We start from the raw sequence: 25,457 nt of genomic DNA on the forward strand, positions 1-25,457 counted from the left end.
ATGTCTATAAACAGCTAATAGTAGTGTGTTGATGATGATTTCCTGATTTTGGTAACGATACGGCTTAAGTAAGAGAATACCCATGCTTTTAGGAAAATACACCATGAAAGACTGAGGAGTAAAAGGGCATCATATTTTCAATTTACTCTCAAACAAGTTAATATTTGTATACATATCTTAAGCATTTATAAGTATACATATACATATACAAATACATACTCAGAATCATGAAGTAAAATATGGTAAAATTGGGGGATTTTTTATTAAGAGTATTACAAGAATTCTTTGTACTGAATTATACAGGCTTGAAATAATGTCCAAGTAAATTTTTTTCAAAGTAGTTTATATCACATGAGCTTCCTCATCAGGTAGCTTGATAACCTTGAAAATTCATGGAAAACAGTACATAAATAAGCTAGCAGTCTTTTCAGGTTTCCAGGCCAGATTGAGGGAGATGAAGAAAATTAGGTAAGATTCTTTGCAGATATTGCTAGAAATTATTTTCAGTATGCAGAATCTGGACTCCTTATGTTGTCCTTGCTATTCAAATGGACATAGGAACAGTAAAACAAATGATGTAATTATACTACAGACTACACTACACCGATAGAAGAAACTACGTGACTTCCAGCCAGATGTTGATTTTCGTTTCACTGCACAAATTCAGCAATCTTCTACTTCATTTCAGTCTACCAATCAGGCTGCTTGAGTTCTCTCTGGATGTATGCTTCACATTATTAAAGCAAAACTTCTCTCACTCAAAGCACTTCCAAAGAGAAGTTATATCCTATCCTCATTTTTGGTTTAGAAGAGTTTTCCATTTTTAATGTATGTTACAACATACAAAGACACAGTCTGTCCCCACAAATGTTGGGTCAAGCACAATTTTAGCTTCTGGAGGTAAGTGGAGGTACTGCAATATTCACTGAGGAACAGAATGAAAAAATAATGACAAATGTATTTAAACACTGAGAACATGTGGCAACAGAATAAAACCATTAAAATCGGAATGTTGCTAGAGCACAGTAAGTCCAATCACCTTGCATCTTAAAAGAATGTCCCCGAACTCCCACTTTGTTCTAAACTCTGTGTCTCATCCTAGATTTCTACAACTAGGGCTGACATTCAGCTGCTTTACACCAAAAGAAATACACTTGTTGTTGAGAGCTGATGTCCATTCTAATTTTTTGGTTTTTCTGTCATTTTGAATTTCATTCTAATCTATGCTATTTATACTATGCACTTAATGTAACAATTTCTCATAACCAAAGGAAAGAGACATTCAACCAATGGGCAGAAATTAGCATCCACTAGACAGAAAAAAAAAAGTTTACATCAGAAAAAAATATCTATAAGTAATAGATACAGTAGGGTACAATATATGTGTACTAACAACAACAACCCCAAAAGGACAATATAGATCACTGTTCAATGAGCATACACATAATGCCTCTTATGTGGAGATCAGGTTTTAAAACCAGGAAATAAGGCAGAAATTATGTGCTATCAAAATTACTCTTGAGACTCCCTTAAATCTCCCATAAATTAGGGCATGCAGAAATTTCCAGATCTTTAACTATACTTTAATTTTAAAAATATTAAAATGTGAGGATCACCAAGCTACAGGAAAGGACAAAGAATAAATCCTTAAGTAGATACACATCCAAGCCATCTGTCTCTAAGAGTTTTAACTCACAAACTGATAGACATCAGGGAATGGGTGGAGAATTCTAAAGGGTTCCAGCTTCCCTGCAACATGACACTATTCTGTTTTAATACTAAAGCTCTATATCCTAATCACACACTAATAGGTGTGTGGTGAGGATTAAGCAAGTAATTTATGTGACAGTCTCACATGGGGCTGGCATCAAGCTCTCGCTCATTAGTGTCTGCTGGATTTGAATACAAATATTACATAATCAGGTCAGAGAAGAAACTGGCCTCCCAAATGTCATTTCCTGTTTTGGCCCCATGGATAAGTTCCCACATTCTTCTCCTTGCCAGTGTCCTAAGACCCCTCCCATGGTGCTTCTCGGTGGAGGGTAAGGTGTGCTGGGTTCTCAAGGAAGGACCTACGTCAAGAGATCGTATGATGAGACTCCACAGCAACATCACCTGGGCTGCTCTCAGGCTGGAATTTTCTGGGGATACAACAATGTGCAAAGGCATTCTGAGATGCGCACATTTTTAAAAGAGGACAGATCCCCCAAGCGACAGCACTCATACCTCACCTGATCTATCACCATGCAGTTAGCGTAGATTTCATCACCACCATTCAGCATGTCAGAGAGCTGGCCAGCAGCAAGAAATGGGGGGTGCTTAGATTTTTTGAGGGCATCAAAGGAACGATCTAGAGAAAAAATGAAAACAGGGCAAATAAATAGAAGGAATTTATTTTACAGTCAAGCTTTACCATCTTAACCAAACCACAAGAAAAAAATCAAGATGGCATTTTGCTGTCTTCACATAACAAGATCAACAATACAAGCATTTTCTCTTCTACATCCAAACCCTCTGTTAGCTAAAACCTTTGTAAAGAATGAATCATTTCAGATAAAGAAATATGTGCCCATTTCAAGTACTATTTTTCCAACCATGAAAGATTTTTTTTCATTTTTTAAAAATTTAACTTTATTTTACTTTACAATACTGTATTGGTTTTGCCATACATCAACATGAATCCACCACGGGTGTACATGAGTTCCCAATCCTGAACCCCCCTCCCACCTCCCTCCCCATACCATCTCTCTGGGTCATCCCAGTGCACCTGCCCTAAGCATCCTGTATCCTGCATTGAACCTAGACTGGCGGTTCATTTCTTATATGATATTATACATGTTTCAATGCCATTCTCCCAAATCATCCCACCCTCTCCCTCTCCCACAGAGTCTAAAAGACTGTTCTATACATCTGTGTCTCTTTTGAAAGATTTTTGTAAGAATCAATTGGGTTTTTGGTCTTCAATTCTTAACACTAAACTAAAACTCATTTCACTTTATAGCATGGAAACATTAGTGATCACACTGGAAGCCTCGGATTCCACTGAAGTAGTCAGGCTCCAGACCCTTTCCGAAAGGACCCTGGATAGGATACAGTCTAGCCGTTCATTGCCTGCTGAATATGTATAATCTCATACAGCGAGAGTTTTGTTTCTGTGTTTACTACAGAAATGTTTTTGCTTGCTTCCCATGTTCTCAGGTTTGTTCCAAGCAGTCAAAGCCGCTCACAGTTGAGTCTTAGAGAGTCGAGATGTTACTGTACTTGTGAGAAAGATAAAGAGTGAAAGTTGCTCAGTCCTGTCCGACTCTTTTGTGACCCCATGGACTATACAGTCCATGGAATTCTCCAGGCCAGAATACTGGAGTGGGTAGCCTTTCTGTTCTCCAAGGAGACCCAAGGATCAAACTGGGGTTTTCTGCATTTCAGGTGGATTCTTTACCAACTGAGCTATGAGGGAAGCCGTATATGAGGAAGATAAAGTTGAAGATACTAGAACATTGTCAAGTCAGAATGCCTCATTTTTTGTGACTCTGGCTAACTTACTTGATCTCCAAAGACATTTACAAAGTATCCTCATCCATAACGAAGCAGATAATTACCATGCTTTCTTCATAGTGTGGTTATAAAGATTAAATGAGTTCAGACATGAGAAGCACTTAACACATGCCTGGCACTTAGCAATTGCTCAATAAATATTGTCACTGTTATATTTGATATTTTGTTATTATTAATGGTGATTTACTTGTTCAGTGTGAGGTACAAGGTTATTAATACTAATCATAGTGTATTATACTCACAGTAGATTCTTAATACCTATAAATGACTTTAATAAGGTAGATTGAAAGTTATAACCATAGCAAATGCCATCCTCACTGACATTCCAGTAAGGTTTCTTGAGTGGGTGCAAAAGGGTTAGTGCTGCCTCTGCTCCATCAGAAGTGGCCCTAATCCTACCACCCATCTTATTTATGTCATGACTCAAAATCCAGGTAAGCCCATGGGAGTGAGTTGAGAAATGAAAAAACATAATAACTGTTGCACTAATATACCATAAGTTAAAAACAAACAAACAAACAAAAAAAAAACCTCTATTCTTCATGGAAAATCCTGGACAACAATATAAAATTCAAATAAAAATATGTATGAGCCAAACAGCCCTGGCCTCAGATTCTACATCTAAGTATACATCTACCCTACAGAACAGTGAAGTGAGATTTCATTAAGCTTCTTGAGGAAATATACAATGTAAAAGCAAAACTTCATGTCTACAGTGTCTTGTTTTATCAAATTATTTAAATAGCTGCAATATAACATACAAAACCCACAAATACTTCTTAAGTATAATTTTTATGATCAATTACTATACATTTTCCTGCTAATTACCAAAAAAAAGCATGTTCTAAAGGGTATAAATCAAGAATCTGACAAATCTCAATGTGTTCTGAAGAAAATATTTGCTCATTTATCATTTTCCAGAATGTTTGAAAAACAATCATAAATAACATGACCCTCTGAGCTATAATTAATCCAGCTTAACTGCTCTACAATGTTTTAAGTTCACAGACTATAAAATAGCTGGCTGGGGAGTCTGGTCATGCCCCTTTTAAAATATTTTGATCATGGCTAAATTAAGACTTCATTGATAACGACTATCTAAGAACTAACGTTACACTCAACTAAACAGTTGCAAACAATTGATGGATTTTCTATCTTAAAAACATAGAACCAAATGAAATATTACCCCAAATTGTCTGGCGCCAGTGAATGCATTGCCATTTAGCCAATACCCAAGTTCTTAATTACCAAGAGAGCAAGTCCTATGTTCAAAACTGACCCTCACGTCTCAAGGATGAGCAGGACCAAGAACTACTTCCGTTTTCATATACACAGGTATAAAGTCACTTGGATTCAACGTTTCTTCCACAAACACATCTACCTGGCCCAATAAAGCAGATTAGAATGCATACAGAGGTGATTCACAGCAGTAAAATAAACTTAAAGATAGCAGAGCTACTTGGACCAAGTTGGTGTATAATTTGTTTTCCACATGATTAATTTGATCAGTATTTTAGAAAATGATGTAATTTGTTTACAAAGACATCTATAATCTCTTATCTGTGATTCTGAAATCTAGAAATCTCTGAAAATCAAAACTTTTTTTCTTAAGTTTGGTTCAAAAACATATTTCGTGACCTGAGCTGAACCACATGGGGCCATGTATTTATCTTTATTTATCCCACTGTGCATTCATATATTTTCTTGCAGAAATATTGTAGTGCCTGATGATGGCACTTCCTCAGTGTCTCCTATGCAAGTCATATCATACATAACAGCTCTCTGCCCATAAGACCTGAACACTTTGAATTCCAAGACAAATACAGAAGAGACGGCAGATCTCTATACAATTAACCATAGCAGAGGTTATTGTTCTTTAGTCACCAAGTCCTGTCTGTCTCTTTTGTGACCCCGTGGACTATAGCCCGCCAGGCTCCCCTGTCCATGGGATCTCCCAGGCCAGAATGCTAGAGTGGGTTGCCATTTCCTTTTCCAGGAGATCTTCCCAACCCAGGAATCAAACCCACATCTCCTGCATTGGCAGGCGGATTCTTTACCACTGAGCCGCCAGGGAAGCCCTTAGCAGATATCAGACCAATATTTCCCATACTTTTGCCATTCCTCTATGAAATTCACCATTTTGCCATGTCTACATATCACCTATATTATTATATACTCTAGTTCTTGTTTGTAGATTAACTCATCATTTTCCTTTGAATAAAACTAATTTTCATAGAAAAACCTTATCCTCACTATAAACAGAAAGCCAGTATTTCCTGTCAAAAGTAGAAGAGAATTGCACATACTAAAACAAGGAAACACAGAACAATGAAACTACATTCTGACCAAACACAGTTGCCTATCAAAGTTGGGGATCTTCAGAGCCTGCTCTCTGTCATCAAGGGAGATCCTGAAAGATTTGGAAGATGTTAAAAGGGCAATGGTGCCAACTAACTTCCTCCTTGAATCAGACAGTTAAAAGAAAACGGAAAAGGAAATACCTGCCTTACTATGTGACTCCGAGTCATCTAGTGTTAGGTTGGGACACCACATCAAAGATCAACAGCGGCCAGAGATCTACCCTATACTTTGGACAACTGGCCTAGACCTTGTCTTCATCCTGTCACTTAGGCAATGATAGTAAGTCTTGTTGAGGGAGGGCACGACTCTATAAAATCTTAAAATAGTAGCAAGAAAGGAAAATCTCCTCTCTCCATCTGTCATCCAAAACCTGCCACATAGATTTTCTGGGTCACACACTGCAATATTTATAAAACTGGCCCCCAAATCCTTTGCAGTATAACTCCCTGAAGCATCCATAGCCTCCACTTGCCAAAATATATCAAAAGATAACAGGACCTAGAAGTGAATACAGACTAATAACCCAAAAGAGGACACAGACTTACTAGACTTCCAGTCTTTTATTAACTTCAACATCAGTCACTACAAATAAGGAGCTGCAGACCAGCAGAATAAGATTTATTGTGGAAAGAAAAGAGTCTTATACAGTATCTTCAAATAAACATCAGTTACATACATTCATATTAAAGTGATTAATGCTCTATTGCTAGTTTCAGTTCAAAGAAAAACCTACAATGGTTTCATTACAAAAAAAATCTTATCAAGATTTTCAAGATATATGATTTCATTACTTCCATATGTAACCACTTCAATAGTGAATTAAAGGAAAAATTATTGCTCTCCCTGCAAAACAAAACAAAAATGTCCTTCAGGTCTTTCTTCAATGAACATACAGAAATAATTTACAATAAAAAAAATCAGCTCTTTGTCCTAAATGAATGCTGTTTTGTAAACAGTTTTTCTTAGCAAAAAAACTAATTGTAGAGTTTTGCTGATAGTATCAATTTTTAGTATTTGGTAAACTCATATTTCAGAGATGGTTTAAAAGTAACAAAAACTCAATTCCCATCCAATAACTGCCAGTTTTAAATGAGTAAAGAGCAGTGCACTGCAGTCATTAAGAACAGGGTCTTGGAATGCTTGGATTCAAAGTCCTACTCCACCATCTATTAGCTGTGTGATGTTGGGCAAGTTACTTAACCTCTTCATACCTCCATTACCTGATCAATAAAATAGGGATGACAATACATCTCTCTCATCGAACTGCTGTATGTATTAAATGGTTTAAAATTTAAGTGATTAGAACACAATCTGAAACAAAGGATTTTAACCTGACACAAAGTAATGCTTGCTCTTATTAGAAAAGTAAATGAGGTTATATAGTTTTGATTCTCTCATGGAGTTTTGCTTCTTAAAAAGAAAACAATTTCAACTTTGGTTATAACTTGACACATATAAAACCAACCCAAGGCAACTGGAATGCACAAAACATTCTGTTTACTACATGAAGAGCTCCTAAAATGTTTTAACTCTTATTTCCAGATTCAGCTCACGTTAAAAAACGTTGCCAAGTTCATCCTGAACACAGTAACCAAAACAACAAACCCAACCTGCCCATAAAGTTTACCTCCAACAATTTAAGGATGAGATCTTACGAAATGGGAGAGATTATAAGAGCAGGACGAACAGAGCATCAAGTCAGACAATCAGAGACAGCATTTCTCAAGAACAAAGGGAAGGTTTCAGAAACTACGATGTTCCAACATGATGAAGTGGACTCGGGCCAGGTTCTCCCTGCAGAATGCCTGGAGGATAAACAGTAACTCCAAGGGGATCTCCAGCTCTCTCTGCCCCGCACCCCCCTGCCCTTTCTTCTCACTGCTCTGTAATGTGATCTGTGGGACGTCTCCCTGAAGCAGCAGTTTTCATCAGCACTTGCTCGCTGTACTAGACGCTCTAGTGAGGCGACACACAGACGGCTGGAAACACATTCACCTGGAGCAGGAAGGAGAATTGGTGCGAGGGGCGGGGGGCAGGAGGAGAAGGCGACGACAGGGGATGAGGTGGCTGCATGGCATCACCGACTCGGTGGACGTGAGTCTGAGTGGACTCCGGGAGTTGGTGATGGACAGGGAGGCCTGGCGTGCTGCGATTCATGGGGGCGCAGAGAGTCGGACATGACTGAGCGACTGAACTGAACTGAACTGAACTGAGGCCGGAAAGGCGGGTGCACTCCTGTTCTCTGACACTGAACCTGTCCCCGCTCTGGCAGGGAAGAGTTAAGAGCATTGACCGGTCTACAGCCTCTGCAACCCGAATTCTAATGAAATCCAACTCTCCCTCAAGAAGCTAAGAGCCTAGTAGGAAGTAAGGGAAAGCATGGCCTATTTGCCTGGTTACGTAAGAGACCCACACCCAGACATAAACAAACCTGACTACGGCAGCTTCTGCAAACCTGCTGCTGACCTGGTTTGACTCACTCTGGGCACCAAGCTCTCACTGCTAAAGGCAGAACAGGGCCTCTCAGTTCACCTCTCCTGTGTGTGTGTGTGTTTCTCTCTTTCACTCATTCATTCGTTCAGTTTTGTTTTAAACCTAGAAGCTTATGAACACAGCAAAAGAGTTTACTGAGAATGACTAACCATCACAAAAAACAAAAGCAGGTAAAGCTGACTTTTAAGGTCAGTTCCCAGCACTGCACCTAACCTATGCCCTTCCCGTTACAGAATCTGGAGGTCAGCTCTGCTTCTGTGACCTACAGCAGCCTCTGATGCAGATGATTGCCTTTTTGCCCTCTTCTCTCTCTCTCTCTCCCCCTGCCTTTCCTTCTCAGTGTCCCCCATCGTCTAGATTTGGCAAGCTGCAGTGCTCCAGGGCCAATCCTCAAACCTCTTTTCTTTCTCTCCGCACTCACTCTCCGGGTCCTCTGACAGCACAGCATCACGTACCACGATAAGATGACAACGCCCAAATTTCCATCTCCAGCCCAGCTCTCTCCCTGAATGCAGCTGCCTCCTTGGTATTGCCACTGAGTTGTACAGCAGCCATGTCAAACACAACAGGTGTGAAACACAACTCACCATTTCCCCTCTTATATCAGCTCCTCCCAGTAGATAGCAACTCTTGCACGGTTCTCTTTCACAACCTGTAGACCCAGAACCTGACCTTTCCTCATCACTCCACTACTACCCAGGGCACCACCGCCACCTGTCAAGACTATCACAAGGCATCATCTCCTCACTGGCCACCTTCAAGCATCTGCTTCTCTGGCCTTCACAGCAGAGGCAATGCACCTCTCTCACAGAGGAAATCAAATCACGCTCTGCCTCCGCAAAATTTTCCAGTGGCTTCCCACCTCATTCTGAGTTAGAGCCAGACTTTACCACAACCTACTGGCCTGGGGCCCCTTTCCCATGCTGAGGGTGGGGAGGCTCCCACACACTCAAGCGATTCTTGGACACAAGCTGAGTGTCCTACAGCTGAACTCAACTCTGACACTGCCTACCCAAAGACAGCGTCAGATTCCAAAGGCTGAGGGTTCAATCCTACACTGCCACCCCAACAAATTTCAGACGCCAACTGCAAGCTCAGGTTGTTACCTGTACTTCTCATCAACTGGCTATAAATCCAAGGTTCCCACAATTTCTCCCCGGGGCTTGATCAATTTGCTAGAATGACTCGTGGTCCTCAAATAAACACATTTTACTTACCAGATCACCAGCTTATCATAAAAGAATATAACCCAGGAGTAGCCAGAGGGAAGGGATATACAGGGCAAGATATAGGGAAGGGGTATGGCGCTTCTGTGTCCTCTCCTATCAGGCCAGTCACTCAATCTTTCCATATGTTCACCAACTGAAGCTCCCCAAACCCAGTCCTTCTGGGGTTTCATGGAGGCTTCACTAAACAGACATGATTGATTAAATCTCTGGCCATTGTTGATTGAACTCAATCTTTAGCCCCCATCCTTAGATCCAAAGTCATCTCATCAAACACAACAAAAGCACCTGTATCATTCTCAGCACTTGGAACCTTCCGAGGGTTTTAGCTGCTCTGTGACCACCCCCTCCCCCAAAAAAAGCAGCTAAGACCAAATATTATTTCTAATTATAAACAAAATATCACAGTTACATAATCTCTTCCTCCTCCACCCTAAAGCAAACTCTCTGAAGTCGGCCACTTGGTCTACTATCCGTGCTGGCCCTGCTGTTCTGTGCCTCAGGCCATTTTCACCTGCTGTTCTATCAGGAGTACTTTTCTCCTAGATACACAGAAGACTCCTTCCCTTACTTTCTTCCACTCTCTACTCAAATGTTATCACAGAAGCTGACCGTTATATGTATCAAACAGCAACCCCCTACACTCTTGTCTTATTTTCTTCCACACCATGTAACATCACCTAGCATATCATGTATTTGTCATGTATTATTGTCTGTTTCCTTCTACTAGAAGGTAAGCTAAGGGGAGAAGAGCGACTTTGAATGCTTTGTTCACTCCCCTAGTGCCTAGAACCACATCAGATACATAGTAGATACTCGGTAAAATATTCTCCAAAGGAGTGAATACTTTCTCATTGAGAAAAGGACAGAACCCCTATACCCAGTACAACAAAAAACCACTCTCTTATGGTCTGGCAAGGTTTTCTCTGATTCTGAGGGGTTTCCTGTTGCCTAGTACTCTTGCCTGGAAAATCCCATGGATGGAGGAGCCTGGTGGGCTGCAGTCCATGGGGTCGCAAAGAGTCAGACACGACTGAGCGACTTCACTTTCACTTTTCACTTTCACGCATTGGAGAAGGAAATGGCAACCCACTCCAGTGTTCTTGCCTGGAGAATCCCAGGGATGGGGTCGCACAGAGTCGGACACGACTGAACCGACTCAGCAGCAGCAGCAGCTATTCTTGTACTACTCCAGGTGGTGATGGGAGTGTCACTCTCTTATTCTTCTCATTCATCCACCCATTTACTCATTCATTCTCTTTTTCAGCACTTACTGAGTGTCTACTGACTACTGGTCCCCATGCTCCCTGGCCTCCGGCCTCCGTCTCTGATGTCCCCAAAGCACAGTCACTATGGACGCCCCCCAGGAGGTCCCTGCACGAGACTCAAGAGTCACGAGGCTGTCCTCCTCCTCTGGGCACTTCCTGCCTGCTACCTCTGCATTTTGTTCCATGTCGTCTACCACACTGCAGTGATGAGAGTCTCATTTTGCCCCTGCTGTTAGGATAAGTAACTGTTCTGGTTGGTGTCTGAGCTGAAAACAGACACCCCATTGTGCAGACCATCACAGATGCTAAGGGCTTCCTGTGTGACCCTATCGATGTGCCCTCTCTAGCAGTAGCCCAAAAATATTACTCTTTAATCTCTCATTTAAAATATCAGGTAGGTTATTTTTAAAGGAATAATGGGACTATCCAGGTGGCACTAGTGGTAAAAAAACAAAACAAACAAACAAACAAAAAAAAAAAACCCACCTGCCAATGCAGGCGATGTAAGAGATGTTGGGCTCAATCCCTGGGTGGGGAAGATCCCCTGGAGGAGGGCATGGCAACCCACTCCAGTATTCTTGCCTGGAGAATCCCATGGACAGAGGAGCCTGGGGGGCTACAGTCCATGGGGTTGCAAAGAACTGAACTCGACTGAAGTCACTGAGCATGCATACACAGGTAGGTTTGCAAAGTAAAGGTATTTGAAGATGATCGGGGCTGGGGGAGGGGGGAACATTAAAAGGGAGAGAGTAGAAGCCAACAGTTAGATACTTGAGGAGTAAGCATCTACTGGACACCTGTGCCATATTGGATACTTACACGGCTTGATGTCACTATTTTAGCTATCACAGATCGAGCTCTGAACCAAGCACCATATGATTTTTATATATGAAGTTGTTTAATTCCCAAAGCAACCCATTAAAAGCCATGCTATTTGTTATTTTTGCAGATTAGGAAACTGGTGCTATTTAATTAACTTACCAAGGTCACACAACTAGGAAACAGCAACTCTAGAGAGGCAGGTAGTTCAAAGTACTTTATCTAATAATTGGAGTTACTCAGTATCCTACTTCAGAAAACCAAAGAAATTGGTATTTGAGCAATGTCTGGTATTTTCCCATTAGGAAGTTTCATTAATAGGCTACAGTATGACTTGTACCCCAATGTATTTCTTCACTTCCTGCCCCTGGAGACCAACTGCCAGAATACAATGTGATCTGTGCTGAGAAAACATTCATGCAATAGTAAATACATGATTTCATTTGGTTTACCCACAGAACCACATGCAAGGTAACCAGGAGAAAAAACTGAGAAGATACACTAAGATGCTAATTTCTATTTCCAGGTGACCAACGAAGCACAGGTGGCTTTTCACTTTCAACACTTTCCTGTCTGTAATTTCTAGATTTCTGATAACTATTTCTACAACTAAAATAAGGGGGAAAAAACTAAGTCATGGTTTAAAAACTTGCCTCCCATTATGAATGAACAGCTGTGGGATCTCATGCAAAATAGATTATCAGTAAATCAACCGTATCAGGTAATAGGCGTGTAAATGTGTTCACTGGGAATGTCTTACCCAAGCATTCATTGCATTGTTTTTAAATACCTGCTAACCCCACTCTCCCTAACCACAGGAGGTATTACCACGTTCATTTTGGAGACAAGGAGGTCCACAAAGGACAGCGGTCACCTCGAGATATTATTAAACGATAGAAACAAATGCAAACACAGCGCTGACAGAAACATCCTTTCTCACTGCAGCTCACTGCCTCCCAAACTCAAAGAGAACTTTAAATCCTAACGCATACAGATAGCCTTTTCTACCCGTGGTCCTAGGGTGCTGCAGAGGAAAGAGCAAAGCTGCCCTCACAAATGCTCATGAATACTGTTGAGGTACACTCAACGTTTCTCTTCTTGCCTGTTCTTCCTCTAATCCCTCTGGGGGTTTTCCTGATATTGGGTTGGCTGAAAAGTTCGTTCACGTTTTTCTGTATGACTTTATGGAAAAATCCAAATGAACCTGTCGGCTAACCCAACTTTAGTCCTGACCTGAAACATCTCTTGGCCTCACTCTTCTGAGTTGGACTTTAGGTGACAAAGGTTCCAAACTCCAAGATGAGCCTCAGCCCAGGAATTTCCTGTGGGTCACAGACAAGCCAACATTACTCAGAAGCCTAGTTCACACCAAGATGAGTCTGGGAGAACCCAGGGAACATTTATCTACCAAACTACAGTGGCTCAAACATGGTTCCAAATGTCCAATTCACCCTCAGAACTCACCTCATACTCCTGGGATCCTGTGAAAAAAGAAACATGAGCTTGACATGAGATCAGGCCTCTCAATCAGCCCTATTTGCAGCTATAACAGCTGAGAACGGAAGTGATCAGATCTAGAGGTGCTGGGGGTGAACCTTGTTTCCAGCCCTCGGCCTTGGAACTACTGCTGAAAACTCCTTCAAAACAACAAGTTACAACTTGGCACTCTAAAATCAGATCCTGAAAGCAGCCCTTTCTTCTATTTTGAGAGGCCTAATTATCAAAATTATTGAGGAATAAAACTAACCTTTTCCCTCATAATACACTGGAGGCACCAAGGGAAGTAGGGAAAAAGAAGGAAAAGAGGAAAAGAAAACAGAGGCTCAGAGACGCTACAGCTTTTTCCCCACCCAGGTCCTCATTCCTAACAATAGTAGTGCAAAGTAGCCCTCAAGAGAACACATGTTTATTTTTGAAAAAGGAGGACTCAAAGATGAAAATAACTTTTCTCTGCTCCTGCTTCCCCCAAGCTATCAAGGAGATGTTCAGTCATGTGTGGTGTGCAGGCTTCGGTGTGATTTGATTTAATCAGCAATTCCTGTCCTTCTTGATGCAGTTCTCCAGAGCCTGCAGCCAATTTCTCAAAAGACAGGAAAAACAGGCAAGCTGAGAGGAAAGAAACTAACAGGTTATACAAACTCCAGGACAGAAGTGAAAGACCTCACAGAAAGTGGCAGAACATGGACAGGGCCACTGCAGGTGACTGTTGATTCAAACATATGGGCAGACTGATAAGGCAGATGCTCCTGTATGTTACCATCACAAGAAACCCGATGAGTGGTTCAAATTTTGCATAATTTTATGGAAAGATACAGGCACATGAATATGATTGTGCCTACTTCAAAAGTCACCAGGAGCTCCAATTCTCCAGGACCTAGCCCTAGAACCATGTGTTTTTGCTCTACTTACTCCCCAAAGTAACTGAGCTCTACTACAAACAAGGAACTCCACTAGCAAAATAAAGACTTCTCCACTGAAATGTAAATTATTTCCGTTTTTTTTTTTTTTTGAGGTATGATTTACATATAACATTAGTTTCAGGTGTTCAACATAATGGTTTCTTATTTGTATACGTTGCAAAGTGATCACAGTAAGCCTGGTTAACATCCACTCCCACATACAGCTACAAAATTTTCTTACGATGAGAATTTCTAAAATCCACTCTCTCAGCAACCTTCAAACACCTTTTGCTTATTTGGGGTCTTTAGCAAGCACCTTTTGAATTAGTGAACACATAAATAATGGAAGCCAAGCACTGCCTGGCATGCCTCCAACTTGTTCTAGGGGTCTCCTGGTTGGGAAACTCTACTTGCTTCCTGAATCCTGTTCCATTATCCTGAGCAACTTCAGGCAGGTTAGCCTGAGTGACCACTGGATAGGAGACTTATTGCAATTCATAACGAGGGCTTTCCACTGGCATGGGCAACAGAGATCTAAGGCAGAAGACCCACTGGTTCTCTGCCTGCAGCGAACAGTGTGAATTGGGCTGGGGGCTGCTCTGAGGGTGGGTGGGTGTTTCTCCACTCCAACTGGGGTTCTGCATGCAATCGCCATGCAGGCTGCCCCAACCCCATCATGAGGACCACCACCACCAAGGCCCCTCGGGGTCAAGCAGGAGGCCAGGGCCAGCTTTCCTGGGCTGTTCCCAGGTGCCCAAGGCTGAGCAAGGCTCCTCGAGACCCTGCAGGCATCTGAAATGCGCAGGAAGCGGCCGCAGTGAGTTCTTGTGGCTTGCCACAGGCCCATCATGGGGCAAAGGAAGGGCCCCTGTGCCAGACATTTTTAGGGATACATGTGAGCCAGCAGCCAGAGGCAGAGATTCCCAGGTCTCTGTAGTATAAAGAACCAGGGCGAGGCCAAGTCAGGAAGGAGAACCACGGGGTCCTGATCAACACCATGGAAAAGATTCAGCTGAAGGACTGTGGTCACAGATGCCAGAACACCCAATAAAACAAGCGTGCCTCAGAGAAGAGGCTAAGACAGGAAATCCATAGCAGAGCCCAGGAGGACCCAGAGGGCAGTCAAAGATGGAGCCTCTTCCTCCTCCATATTACCATACTCCCCACACCCTCACCAGGAAATCACAGTCAATACCAGCTTGGCAAGAAAGGGAGAAGAGAAGGAGGAAACCTGAGAGACTAGATATTTTACTTAAAGAGACCGAGCAGTTATCAAACATGACTATTTTCATTACTGCATCAGACCAAGTTTTCCGTTAAACTGAAACACATCCTTTCCCCTCCCCTCTGCCTAGGATAGGGCTTCATAAGATCAGACCTCTTATGGACAAAATGAATAAAGGCAAGAGGGGAAGCACGGTAGGAAGGGATAGTTGGGGAGTTTGGTATGGACGTTTACACACTGCTATATTTAAAATGGATAACCAACAAGGGCCTGCCGTGGAGCACAGGGAACACTGCTCAGTGTTATGTGGCAGCCTGGATGGGAGGGGGCCCTGGGGGAGAATGTGTGTGTTGTGTCTTGGTCGCTCAGTTGTGTCTGACTCTTTGCAACCCCATGGACTGTAGCCCACCCAGGCTCCTCTGTTAACGGGATTCTCCAGGCAAGAATACTGGAGTGGGTTGCCATTCCCTTCTCCAGGGGATCTTCCCAACCCCAGGATCGAACCCAGGTCTCCCGCATTGCAGGCAGATTCTTTACTGTCTGAGCTACCAGGGAAGCCCTACCTGGGGGAGAATGGAGACATGTATACATATGCCTGAGTCGGTTCTATCACAATATTGTTAATTGGCTATACTTCAATATAAAATAAGAAGTTTAAAGGCAAAATTAAAACTGAGTGTAGTGTAGTAAAACCGTGCACAATACGCTTTCATGTTTACTGCTGACTTCCTGTGATCCAGCCACTGGAAATATGAAAATATGTCAAGGAATTCAGTGTCTTATGGGTTAAGGGACAGTAATACAGCAATGTGATGCCTGTTATAAAACTATACACAAGTCACAATGGCACAAAGGATAGAACAATGAAATTGAGGGAATTCAGGGGAGGCTTCCAGAATAAAGGACCCTCAGGCAGCGTCTTGAAGGACGAGTTAGAGACTTCAAGTTGCAAGTGGGATAAACAGTGACCTGAATTTGCTAAACAAAAAGTAAAAGGAGGAGGGGAGAGATGTACTGAAGGCATGTGAGGGAAGCTCCAGAAACAAAGGAATATAACACTCAAGCTTGGTGGGGGGGGGGCGCCATGAGAATCAAGGCAGTAATACACCCCCAGAGACTAGAACGCACGCCTGAACTTCAGTGGGACCCACCACAAGACTGCTTATCCTTACGTGTGTGCAGTATTTCCTCCTACTACAGACTGGTTTCTCCCAGCTAAGAGCTTTCATTTCCACCCTTCCAGCACTGCTACCCAAGAAGGAAGATACGCCTTCCAAATGCCAGTTTGAAGAACACCAAGGAAACACTCTGACTGGCCAACTTGGGGTCATGTGCCCACCCTGGGCCAACAGTTGTGACCAGACATGAGGAGGGCTGTGACTGGCCCACCTGAATGGGATGCCCATCTCACTGCATCCCGGGAGACAAGGCCACAGTGGAAGGTGGCAGCATCATTTGGACCTATGCCCAGAGCAGTGGAGGGGCCACCCATTTAAGAATGAGAGTGCTGTGTGGTGAAGGGCAGGAGAATACTAGAACCAACTGTCCAGGCCAGTTTAACACTTGGCATCTCTCCGTGTTTTGTGCTCCATGAGTGAACAGCACACAAAGATGGGCTATTGTCCATCACTTTGATACACTCTGTGTATATCTGACTCTGGCCACTTGTTTGGAAGGACAGTCTGTTAAAATTTCATTTCAGACTTCTCTGGTAGTCCACTGGCTAAGAATCCACCTACCAATCCAAGGGACATGGGTTTGATCCCTAGTCCAGGAGATTCCACAACCAAGCCCACATGCCTAGAGAAGCCGCCGCAATGAGAAACCCATGCACCACAGTGAAGACCCAGTGCAGTCACAACAAACACACACAAAGGAAACAATCCCACCACTCCACCACAGGCTGCTGAAATGGTATCCCTTTCATGACACCCTCAACTTGAACTAGTCTCTTCACCTTGAACTTCAACAGTAATTTGTCCTGAACTCTCCTATAGGACTTATCACATTTTCCCTTAGTTCTCCCTTAATTAATGCATCTGAATAAACAACCCGTTGGTCCTTCCCCAAAACTGGAGTGGTAGGGACGAAGCTCTTGAGCATGGGGTAATAAATTAGAATAATGTCTCCTTTCCACTGACGGGGATTAATGCAGACATGTACCTTGCCTAAGAATTTGAACTAACTCAAAATAAAGGAAACAAATCAGTTTCAAATAGTTGGCAAAGTATTTGTTTAACTAAAGGGAGCCATGAGGGGTATGTAGCTATGTGGTTTGGCAACAGCCTTCTTCTCTAGGGCTGACAAAGGCAGGCCTCCAGGAAGCGTCTGAAATTGAAACTGCTCAGCATGAGGTTCAATACTATCTTCATTGTGAGCCAACGAAATCTTAGCAGGTTATGTCACCTTTAGGAAAATGTTTCTCTTCCTTAATAAGAGTTTCTGTAGTGACTTTTTCCTCCTATGGTATTCAGGCATCCTTTGGGGAATTTCTAGATGAAATACACATATGCCCGTGAAAGTGTGTGTATTCAATAAAACTTCTTGAAAGAAAGGAAGGAAGGGAGGGCAGGGAAGAGGAAGAAGGCAAGTAAGCCCCTGAGACAAGAGTACCTCACATCTCAAAATGATCGTTAAATCTTCTGAAATACCATCATACCTTTCATATGTACTGGGTCAGGGATTAATTTTCACACTGAGTACCTGGTCTCCAAACACTAAATGAGCTCATGAGACAGGCCAAGACAGTGGTCTCCTGATTCTTATCTCCATTCCCAGCACACTCACTCTCTCTGACTTCAGCTTTCTCTGAGACAAACCTAAGAATCTTCCAAGATGCACTGGAAGCTCTGCTCTCCCATCCTTTTCTCAGCTCCTCTCGCCTCTCCTGTTCCTCACCCGGCTATCCAACGGGGCAGTCATCCGCCAGCTCTTCCCTCAAACGAGGGATGTGTGTCCGTACATGTGAGTGAAGATGTGTCAAGACAGTGGAAACGGGGCTCCCCGAGTGTTCCCCAGAGTTTCCACTGCCACCTCTCTCTCTCGTCCAAGATACATAAGACAGGGAGAAGCTAGGATCGTGAGGCACAGTGGCACCCACTGAATATAAGCTACAGCTTATATTAATACAATACAGCTACTCACTGAATTCACCATCTTTTATCTCCACTGAGAGCTGGTATAATACACTAGGAAGAACAAAACCTCTGAAGTCAAGGACTATGTTCTGTCGTAGGTCTGGTTCTGCATTTATGAGTCTAATCTTGGGTAACTCTTTTCATCTCTCTGAGCCTCAGCAGGCATGCGTGCTAAGTTGCTTCAGTTGTGTCCGACTCTTTGCAACCCTATGGACTGTAGCCCCCCCAGGATCCTCTGTCCATGGGATTCTCCAGGCAAGAACGCTGGAGCCTTTCCCTTCTCCGGGGGAATCTTCCCGACCCAGGGATTGAACCTGGGTCTCCTGCATTGCAGGCAGATTCTTCATTGTCTGAGCCAGAAAGGGAAGCCCCTGAGCCTCGGAGCCCCCAGCTAATAAATGAAGATGATGACCGTATCTGACATACAGGCCTTTTACAAGATAACACACGTGCAAACCACCTTATAACACAATGAATGAGTGCCATTCATTCTTTCCTTTCATCATTTTTACCATGTAATTGTTATCTGCGTTTCTTGGTATGGACTTGGAAATAACTTTAAAACTCTTTAAGCCTCAGTTTCCTCAACTGTTAAACAGATACAATATCTCTCAGAGAATTATTTTGAGAATCAGATGTTATAAGTGTCAAGTACCCACCACAGCTTAGCAAACAATGGTTATTATGATTAATAAAGTAGTACACACATACTAGTTATTTTGACTATGACTACAGAAAGTTTGGTGCTATCTAAGCTCTCCAAGGTCATTAAGTTTTCATCCAGGCATTGCCTCTTGCACCAGCAAAAAAAAAGGGAAAAAAAAGAGCAGTCTTTCACACTTTGCATCACTATGTGTGTGTGCCTAGTCGCTCAGTCGTGCCCAACTCTTGAGACCCCACACACTACAGCCTGCCAGACTCCTCTGCCCATGGGATTCTCCAGGCAAGGATACTGCAGTGGGTTGCCATTTCCTGCTCCAGGGATCTTCCCGATCCAGGCATCAAACCCAGGTCTCCTGCACTGCAGGCAGTCTATGATGGACAGGAACTGGAAAAGGAGACAGTGAGACACAGGGCTTAAGTGAATGAAAGGCAGAAAGAGAAGAGCAGCTCCGCCTTTACTGGGGCCTGATGACTTACACCAAAGATGCGTTGGAAAGACTGAAGAACCACCGGGAACAGGCAAAAGCCAATCCCTACAGTTTCAAATTTCTCATGAATAAATATTGTTTCTTGGTTGAATCTCCTACTGAAATCAACAAAATAAAAATCCAGGCATTCCTGGAGTCCTTGAAGCAAGCAATCATGGATTCTGACCCACTTCAATTATTAACCACTAGGTTCCCAGGACAGCCCGTCCTGGGGCTGCCCATGATATGCCAAGGGCATCTTTGAGAACCCCAGGAATAGCTGTGGGGCAGTTTGGTTTCAACTGCTTTCACCCCCTGCTTACATCACATCACATTACCCTCTAGACATCAGTCCCTTCCAAAGGGCCTACTTCCAAGTTAGATCCTCTTCTCTTTCCTTATGAGGACATGAAGACAGGTACTAGTTGCAGCTTTAACTTAATATATAAGTATTGATGGATTTCTGCTAGTCCAACTTTCTTCTTATTACTACACCCTCTAAACTTTCACATCTCTCTAAACAAGCCAGTAATATGTGCATGTGTCTTTCAAAGAACAGTGATAAGGACAGCAGGGGATATTAAAAGACAGAGAATACTAACAAGGAGGATCAGCACAGAAAACAAAGAGGGAATAAAAAATATTTCTAACCAAATATGAAAGGTTTGCTTATAAGCCAGAAATTCTAAGCTCTCAATACCTTCTTCATGATTTCCCAGGAGACCAGAACCTACATCCGGAGAATGATGTTGGTGATGATTAGAAGGAAGAAAAGAATAAGCAAGAAACTCAAGGCATCTTAAAGCCTGGAGAAATAATTAGATCATCTTCTAAGGGATAAGAGACCATAGATCATCACAATCTAGCCACAGGGCTGAAAAAATCAGGTTTCTCAGTGTTTCTTCTACTGCCAGGAGAGATGATCCATTTCCAATGCTAAGATCCTTGTAAGCAGAGACAGGATCTATCTGGTTCACTACTTCATCCACCCTCTAGGAAGTGTCTGGGCACACTGGATATGCTTGTTGAGCACTCAAACAATTCCCTAACACTTCACTCTTTGGATCCCATCATTCTCATCTGTAAAATGAGGTGGTTGGGCCCTGTGATCCCTAAGGCCCTTTTGGTTCTGGGATTCCACTCGGCTGACATTAGAAACAGTGTGCCCAAAGCCATCCTTTGCAACCTGGTCATCACCATTTAATGAAGAAGGAAGCCTGGGACACTGACAATCCCCAGCTCTCTGTTACCCACCTTAGTTTCACTTGTCCTTTGTTTATTAGCAGCAAATAGTTAATCATTTTCATATCTCAGGTACCTGCTTTCACTTGAATCGAGTTTAATTTATACATAACTATGTTTTGACTTTCTGCTGGAGTTCAAACTGGCTATGCTCCAAGTTTGGATTTCAAAGGAGAATGTGATTAATGCATTCCCTACAACTCCACTGGACTCTGAGGGTTCTCCATCGGCCTCCTAATCATTAATCTCACAACTCTTCAGGTTGTTCGACGACCTAGGCCCCCCACAACACTGGCATCCTGCCCACCAGCTAGGCGATACATTTAAATACAAGACTATATACAACAGATTATTCCCAAAATTTGAGTGAGAATTAGCACAAAGATTAAGGAGTCTTACAGAACTGCTACCTGCCCTCAAGAAGTTCTCCAGGCACCAGAACTAGTAATATTCATTCTAAAGAATTAAGGACTTGGTGTAGCTCCTGTCCCAGAAGTCATTTAAAAGTTTTAAACAAATTATTTGGCAGTAATTTCAAACTTACAGAAAAGCTGAATGAATGAAAATAACAAGAAGAACACTAAGACTTGCCCTTTCCCCAGACTTACCTACCGTTAACATTGTGCTCCATTTTCCCCTGGCATCTGAGCTTGCTTTCACACACACAGGCTTTTGTTCTTCATAGATTCTCCCCCCACCCCCGAACTATTTAATAGTAAGTCACATTTGAATCACGGCTCTTTACCCCCAAAGAAGCAGCAATTAAATTTTAGAACAGAATGTTGTACAAATGGTTTAAGTCCCCAGTGACAGAATTTCAAGGATGGCAATGAACAGTGTGGGAGGTTTGCTCAGGGTGAGGCTTTCTAGGACTCCTGCAGAGTCAGCTCATCTGATTCCTGGGGTTGGGAGTCCTGATTTCAGACCAAGAGCAGACACACACACACACACACCCACACACACACACACACACACACCCACACCCACACACACACACACCTCTTTTTATTTTAGAAGGAAAAGTCCTTGAAGTAAATCAGGTACATGGACAACTGCCAGCCCCCATTTTTCTCCAGGAGAAGCAGAGGGCAGTGTGGCGGGTCATTCTGTTCTCAGATGATTCTGCCCTTCCCACCCCCAACCCCGCCACCCAGGATAAAGCAACAACAACAGCCCACTTTCAGAAATACCTCTTCTGCTTGCAGGCTCACAAAAATGTTTCTTTCTCTTTGAATTAAAAACATAACCACACAAAGTTCATCCACCAGACATGAAAGGGTTGCTCACTACCTTTGTAGCTTTGATCAGCCTGAGAAGGCAACAATCCCCACATGCTGGGGCTGGTGTACCAGATACTCAGGCCACCTCTGCTATTCCCTAAGACCATCTTATCTCCTGGTTTCCAGGACCTGCACCACGAGAGTGGGTTGCAGGTGAGGGGGAATAAGCAGTGTGAAGCCGCGCCATCATTAATCATACTGCAAATAATAGCTCTTCTTTCTTAGGCAGTAAAGCATTTTGCATACTGGTAATTATTGTTAATAAACTTTTTAATATATGACTGCATCCCCTGGAGAAATACAGGCTTTTTAGCTGAAATTAATTGTCTTAAAATCCCTTCCTTAGAGCATCTACAAAATCAAGAAAGTAGTATAGAAAAGAGAGAACTTTCTCAGGTATTAAGGAAAAAAAATAACTTTTTTTAATTAGCACACACTTGAAAACTAAAACACAAACACAGCAGAAACTGGGTACTGAATGCACACGTAGATCTCTGTAAATCCCACAAAGACCAGACACTTTTAAATCAACAAGACTTCTTACTGTCAAGGGAACGCCAAGGTAACTCTGAGCAAATGATTCCAAAACATTTACCTTGTACTAAGCTCCCTGTTTATTTTTTTTTTAATAGCATAAGCATAATACAGCACAAAGGTAAATTTCAAGTGAAAGGAACACAAGAAGAGTGAGTGGGTTTACTTCAGAGGTCTACTGTAAAACACATATTGTGAGAGTTTTACAAAGACACGTATAAACATGCACTCCATCAGAAAGAGTTCTGCAAAGCAATGAGGAAAAGAAAGGTAAGAAGAGGAAGACGCCTGCCTTGGCTCCAGGAGAGGTAAAAGATCCCATGAGCTACCTTGTTTGGACGCCCTCCGTCGAATCTTCATTTTGGGGAAGGAAGGCCACGAGTAGTTAAAAGGCGAGTCTGAGTCAGAATCCATCTTTTTGTCTGGATGAAATCAAACAGACTCGACAGCAGAGACTTGGGAAGAACTGGGGCGTCCCCAGCCAGGAGGCGAGTCTCCCGTGTGATGTAAAAGGAAGGGATGGGGCTGGGTGAAAGCTGCGAACACCGAGGCGGGAGAGGCAATAAATGTTTTGCTTCCTTCAGGCGTTCAGGCATGTAGACCGAGAAGGAGGCTGTAAATATTCAAGCCAAACCGAGAAAGTACAAGGAGGTAAGCACGGCCCCTCGGAGTGGCACAGGTACACCGCAGTCCAGTTATTCAGAAGGTCACTGGGAGCAAATGAATCATTAACTCTTCTCCTTGCTGGAAATGGAGGCGAAGAAAAAAGGTAGCTGGGAACTGAGAGAGAGCCGCCTGGAACTCAAGAAAAGCTTCCGAAGGCAGGCGCCTGTTTTGGTCGGGAGCTAGGGGATGCTTTCTCAGAAAAGCCACCCTGTGCAGCGTGAGATAAAGGTTGAGGTTTATGTGTGTGGACAGCCAGAAAGCTCCGGTACATAGGCAAATAAAGGCCGTCATACACAGGGCAGAGGGTTTTTCCAGAGCGGTCTGTTCTTTCATACGATTGGCAGGTTTGGCAGCTTTTCAGATCTAAGAGCCAAAACAGCTCTGATAATTCATTTAACAATCCAGTCTCCCCATCCTTTTAATCCTCAAGGGGTTGGAAGCTTTAACTTCCATCCAGAATTGTAGTTATCTCATTAAATTCATGCCGAGTCACCTACTTTATGCTTTAGCGCAACTGGGGCATTTTTTTCCCTCAAATTGTCACCAGCTTTGGTCATCAGTCACAAGGTGTTGCGTGCCTTTGGGACTCTGATGCACACTTTCATTCCATCTCAATAGAGCTACTGACTAATTTACACAGCCTCCCTGAACAACTCTTTGGTAATTAGCATTCAGCAGGAGCCTGTTACTGCCTTCCCATAAATCGTGACACTGCTCAAACTTACTTCTCTAAATCCCGACCAGCAGGCACAGAGATACATTGGCCTCAAATAAGCTCAAGTACAGCAGCCAAGATCAGTGGCAGAAAAAAGTGCACCCTAAGTCTCATCCAGGAGTCTCTTTGAAGCATAGAAGTATTGCGCTCTGTTTTGAGGTCATCTGACGGCCAAACAGACTTTAAAAGCAAGTAGAAACAAGATGGGGTCTTTTCAGCTCGGCAGGTCTGGAGGTGCCACGATGTGTCTTAATGAACACCCACCTCCTTACTTCAATTAGCTCCTAAACTGTTGGCACTCTCATGCCACGCAGTGTGAGAAACTAAGACACGTAACCAGCTCTGTAAGAGTTAATCCTGTCTGATGGGGTAGGATTTGGGTGAGGGCTACAGCTAGATGTAAAAAAAGGGGAGAAATCCCTTACTTTCAAATTCAAATAGCGTTACATAAGCCACCTCTGTGTTTTCATATTGTTTGCTTCGTAAACATAGCATGCTGCTGCTGCTAAGTCGCTTCAGTCGTGTCCGACTCTGTGCGACCCCAAGATGGCAGCCCACCAGGCTCCCCCGTCCCTGAGATTCTCCAGGCAAGAACACTGGAGTGGGTTGCCATTTCCTTCTCCAATGCATGAAAGTGAAAAGTGAAAGGGAAATCGCTCAGTCATGTCTGATGCTCAGCGACCCCATGGACTGCAGCCTTCCAGGCTCCTCCATCCATGGGATTTTCCAGGCAAGAGTACTGGAGTGGGGTGCCATTGCCTTCTCCGAAACATAGCATACAAGTAGATAAAAATACAACTAGAAGGTAACTGTTCGCATTACAACTAAATAAAAACACACAATATATTCTCTACTTTGTGACCTTTTATTTGAAAAGTATATATTTTTCTTACTCAGCTGGGTGCAACTATATGGAAAAAAGTACTCTCAACTCTAATATTAGATAAGGTTTTCATACACATGCATCTTTCTATAAGAAAATAGACAAAGTTTTGTGAATGGGTTTCCATTTATTCTGTTTTAGAACTGAGAACATTGTAGGCAGCTGTGGAATGAATGAATGATGTACACAGTTAAGCCCTAACCTGTAGATGAAGAATCTTTATATGAGAGCTGCAATATTTTTAGTATCTGATGGGTGACTAAATGTGTGCATCTGGACCAAAACAGCTATGTGAACTCCAGTAAAATGTTTAAACATATATCTGCATTTTATTCATCATGGCAAGAACGATACATTTGCAAAGAACAATAGTATCGGGTAGAAAAGCCCCAGACAATACTTGGGGTGTGCACAGGCCTCCTGGCTGCCTGAGAGATGTTCAGAGACCCAGGAAAGCGAACCTCCTCCAGCAGAGATAATCACCATTTGAAAACGAAAGTACTAGGTCAGGAGATACTGCTATC

At 42.8% G+C, this 25,457-nt stretch overlaps 1 protein-coding gene across 9 annotated transcripts in view; it reads right to left on the reverse strand.

Annotated features, from left to right (window-relative positions):
* Positions 1 to 25,457, reverse strand: part of ARHGEF28 (Rho guanine nucleotide exchange factor 28) — a 350,771-nt gene that overhangs the window by 110,786 nt on the left and 214,528 nt on the right. For 5 of the 9 annotated variants that reach the window (XM_060400313.1, XM_060400314.1, XM_060400312.1 and 2 more), the window contains one exon: positions 2,232 to 2,350. In XM_060400313.1, coding sequence (XP_060256296.1) covers positions 2,232 to 2,350 — 119 coding nt within the window. Of the gene's footprint in view, positions 1 to 2,231; positions 2,351 to 12,955; positions 23,173 to 25,457 lie in introns of those variants that run through there. The other 4 variants (XM_060400317.1, XM_042233688.2, XM_060400316.1 and 1 more) reach the window with 2 other exon arrangements.

The sequence above is a fragment of the Ovis aries genome, chromosome 16 (genome assembly GCF_016772045.2).
Source record: "Ovis aries strain OAR_USU_Benz2616 breed Rambouillet chromosome 16, ARS-UI_Ramb_v3.0, whole genome shotgun sequence".
NCBI lineage: Eukaryota > Metazoa > Chordata > Mammalia > Artiodactyla > Bovidae > Ovis > Ovis aries.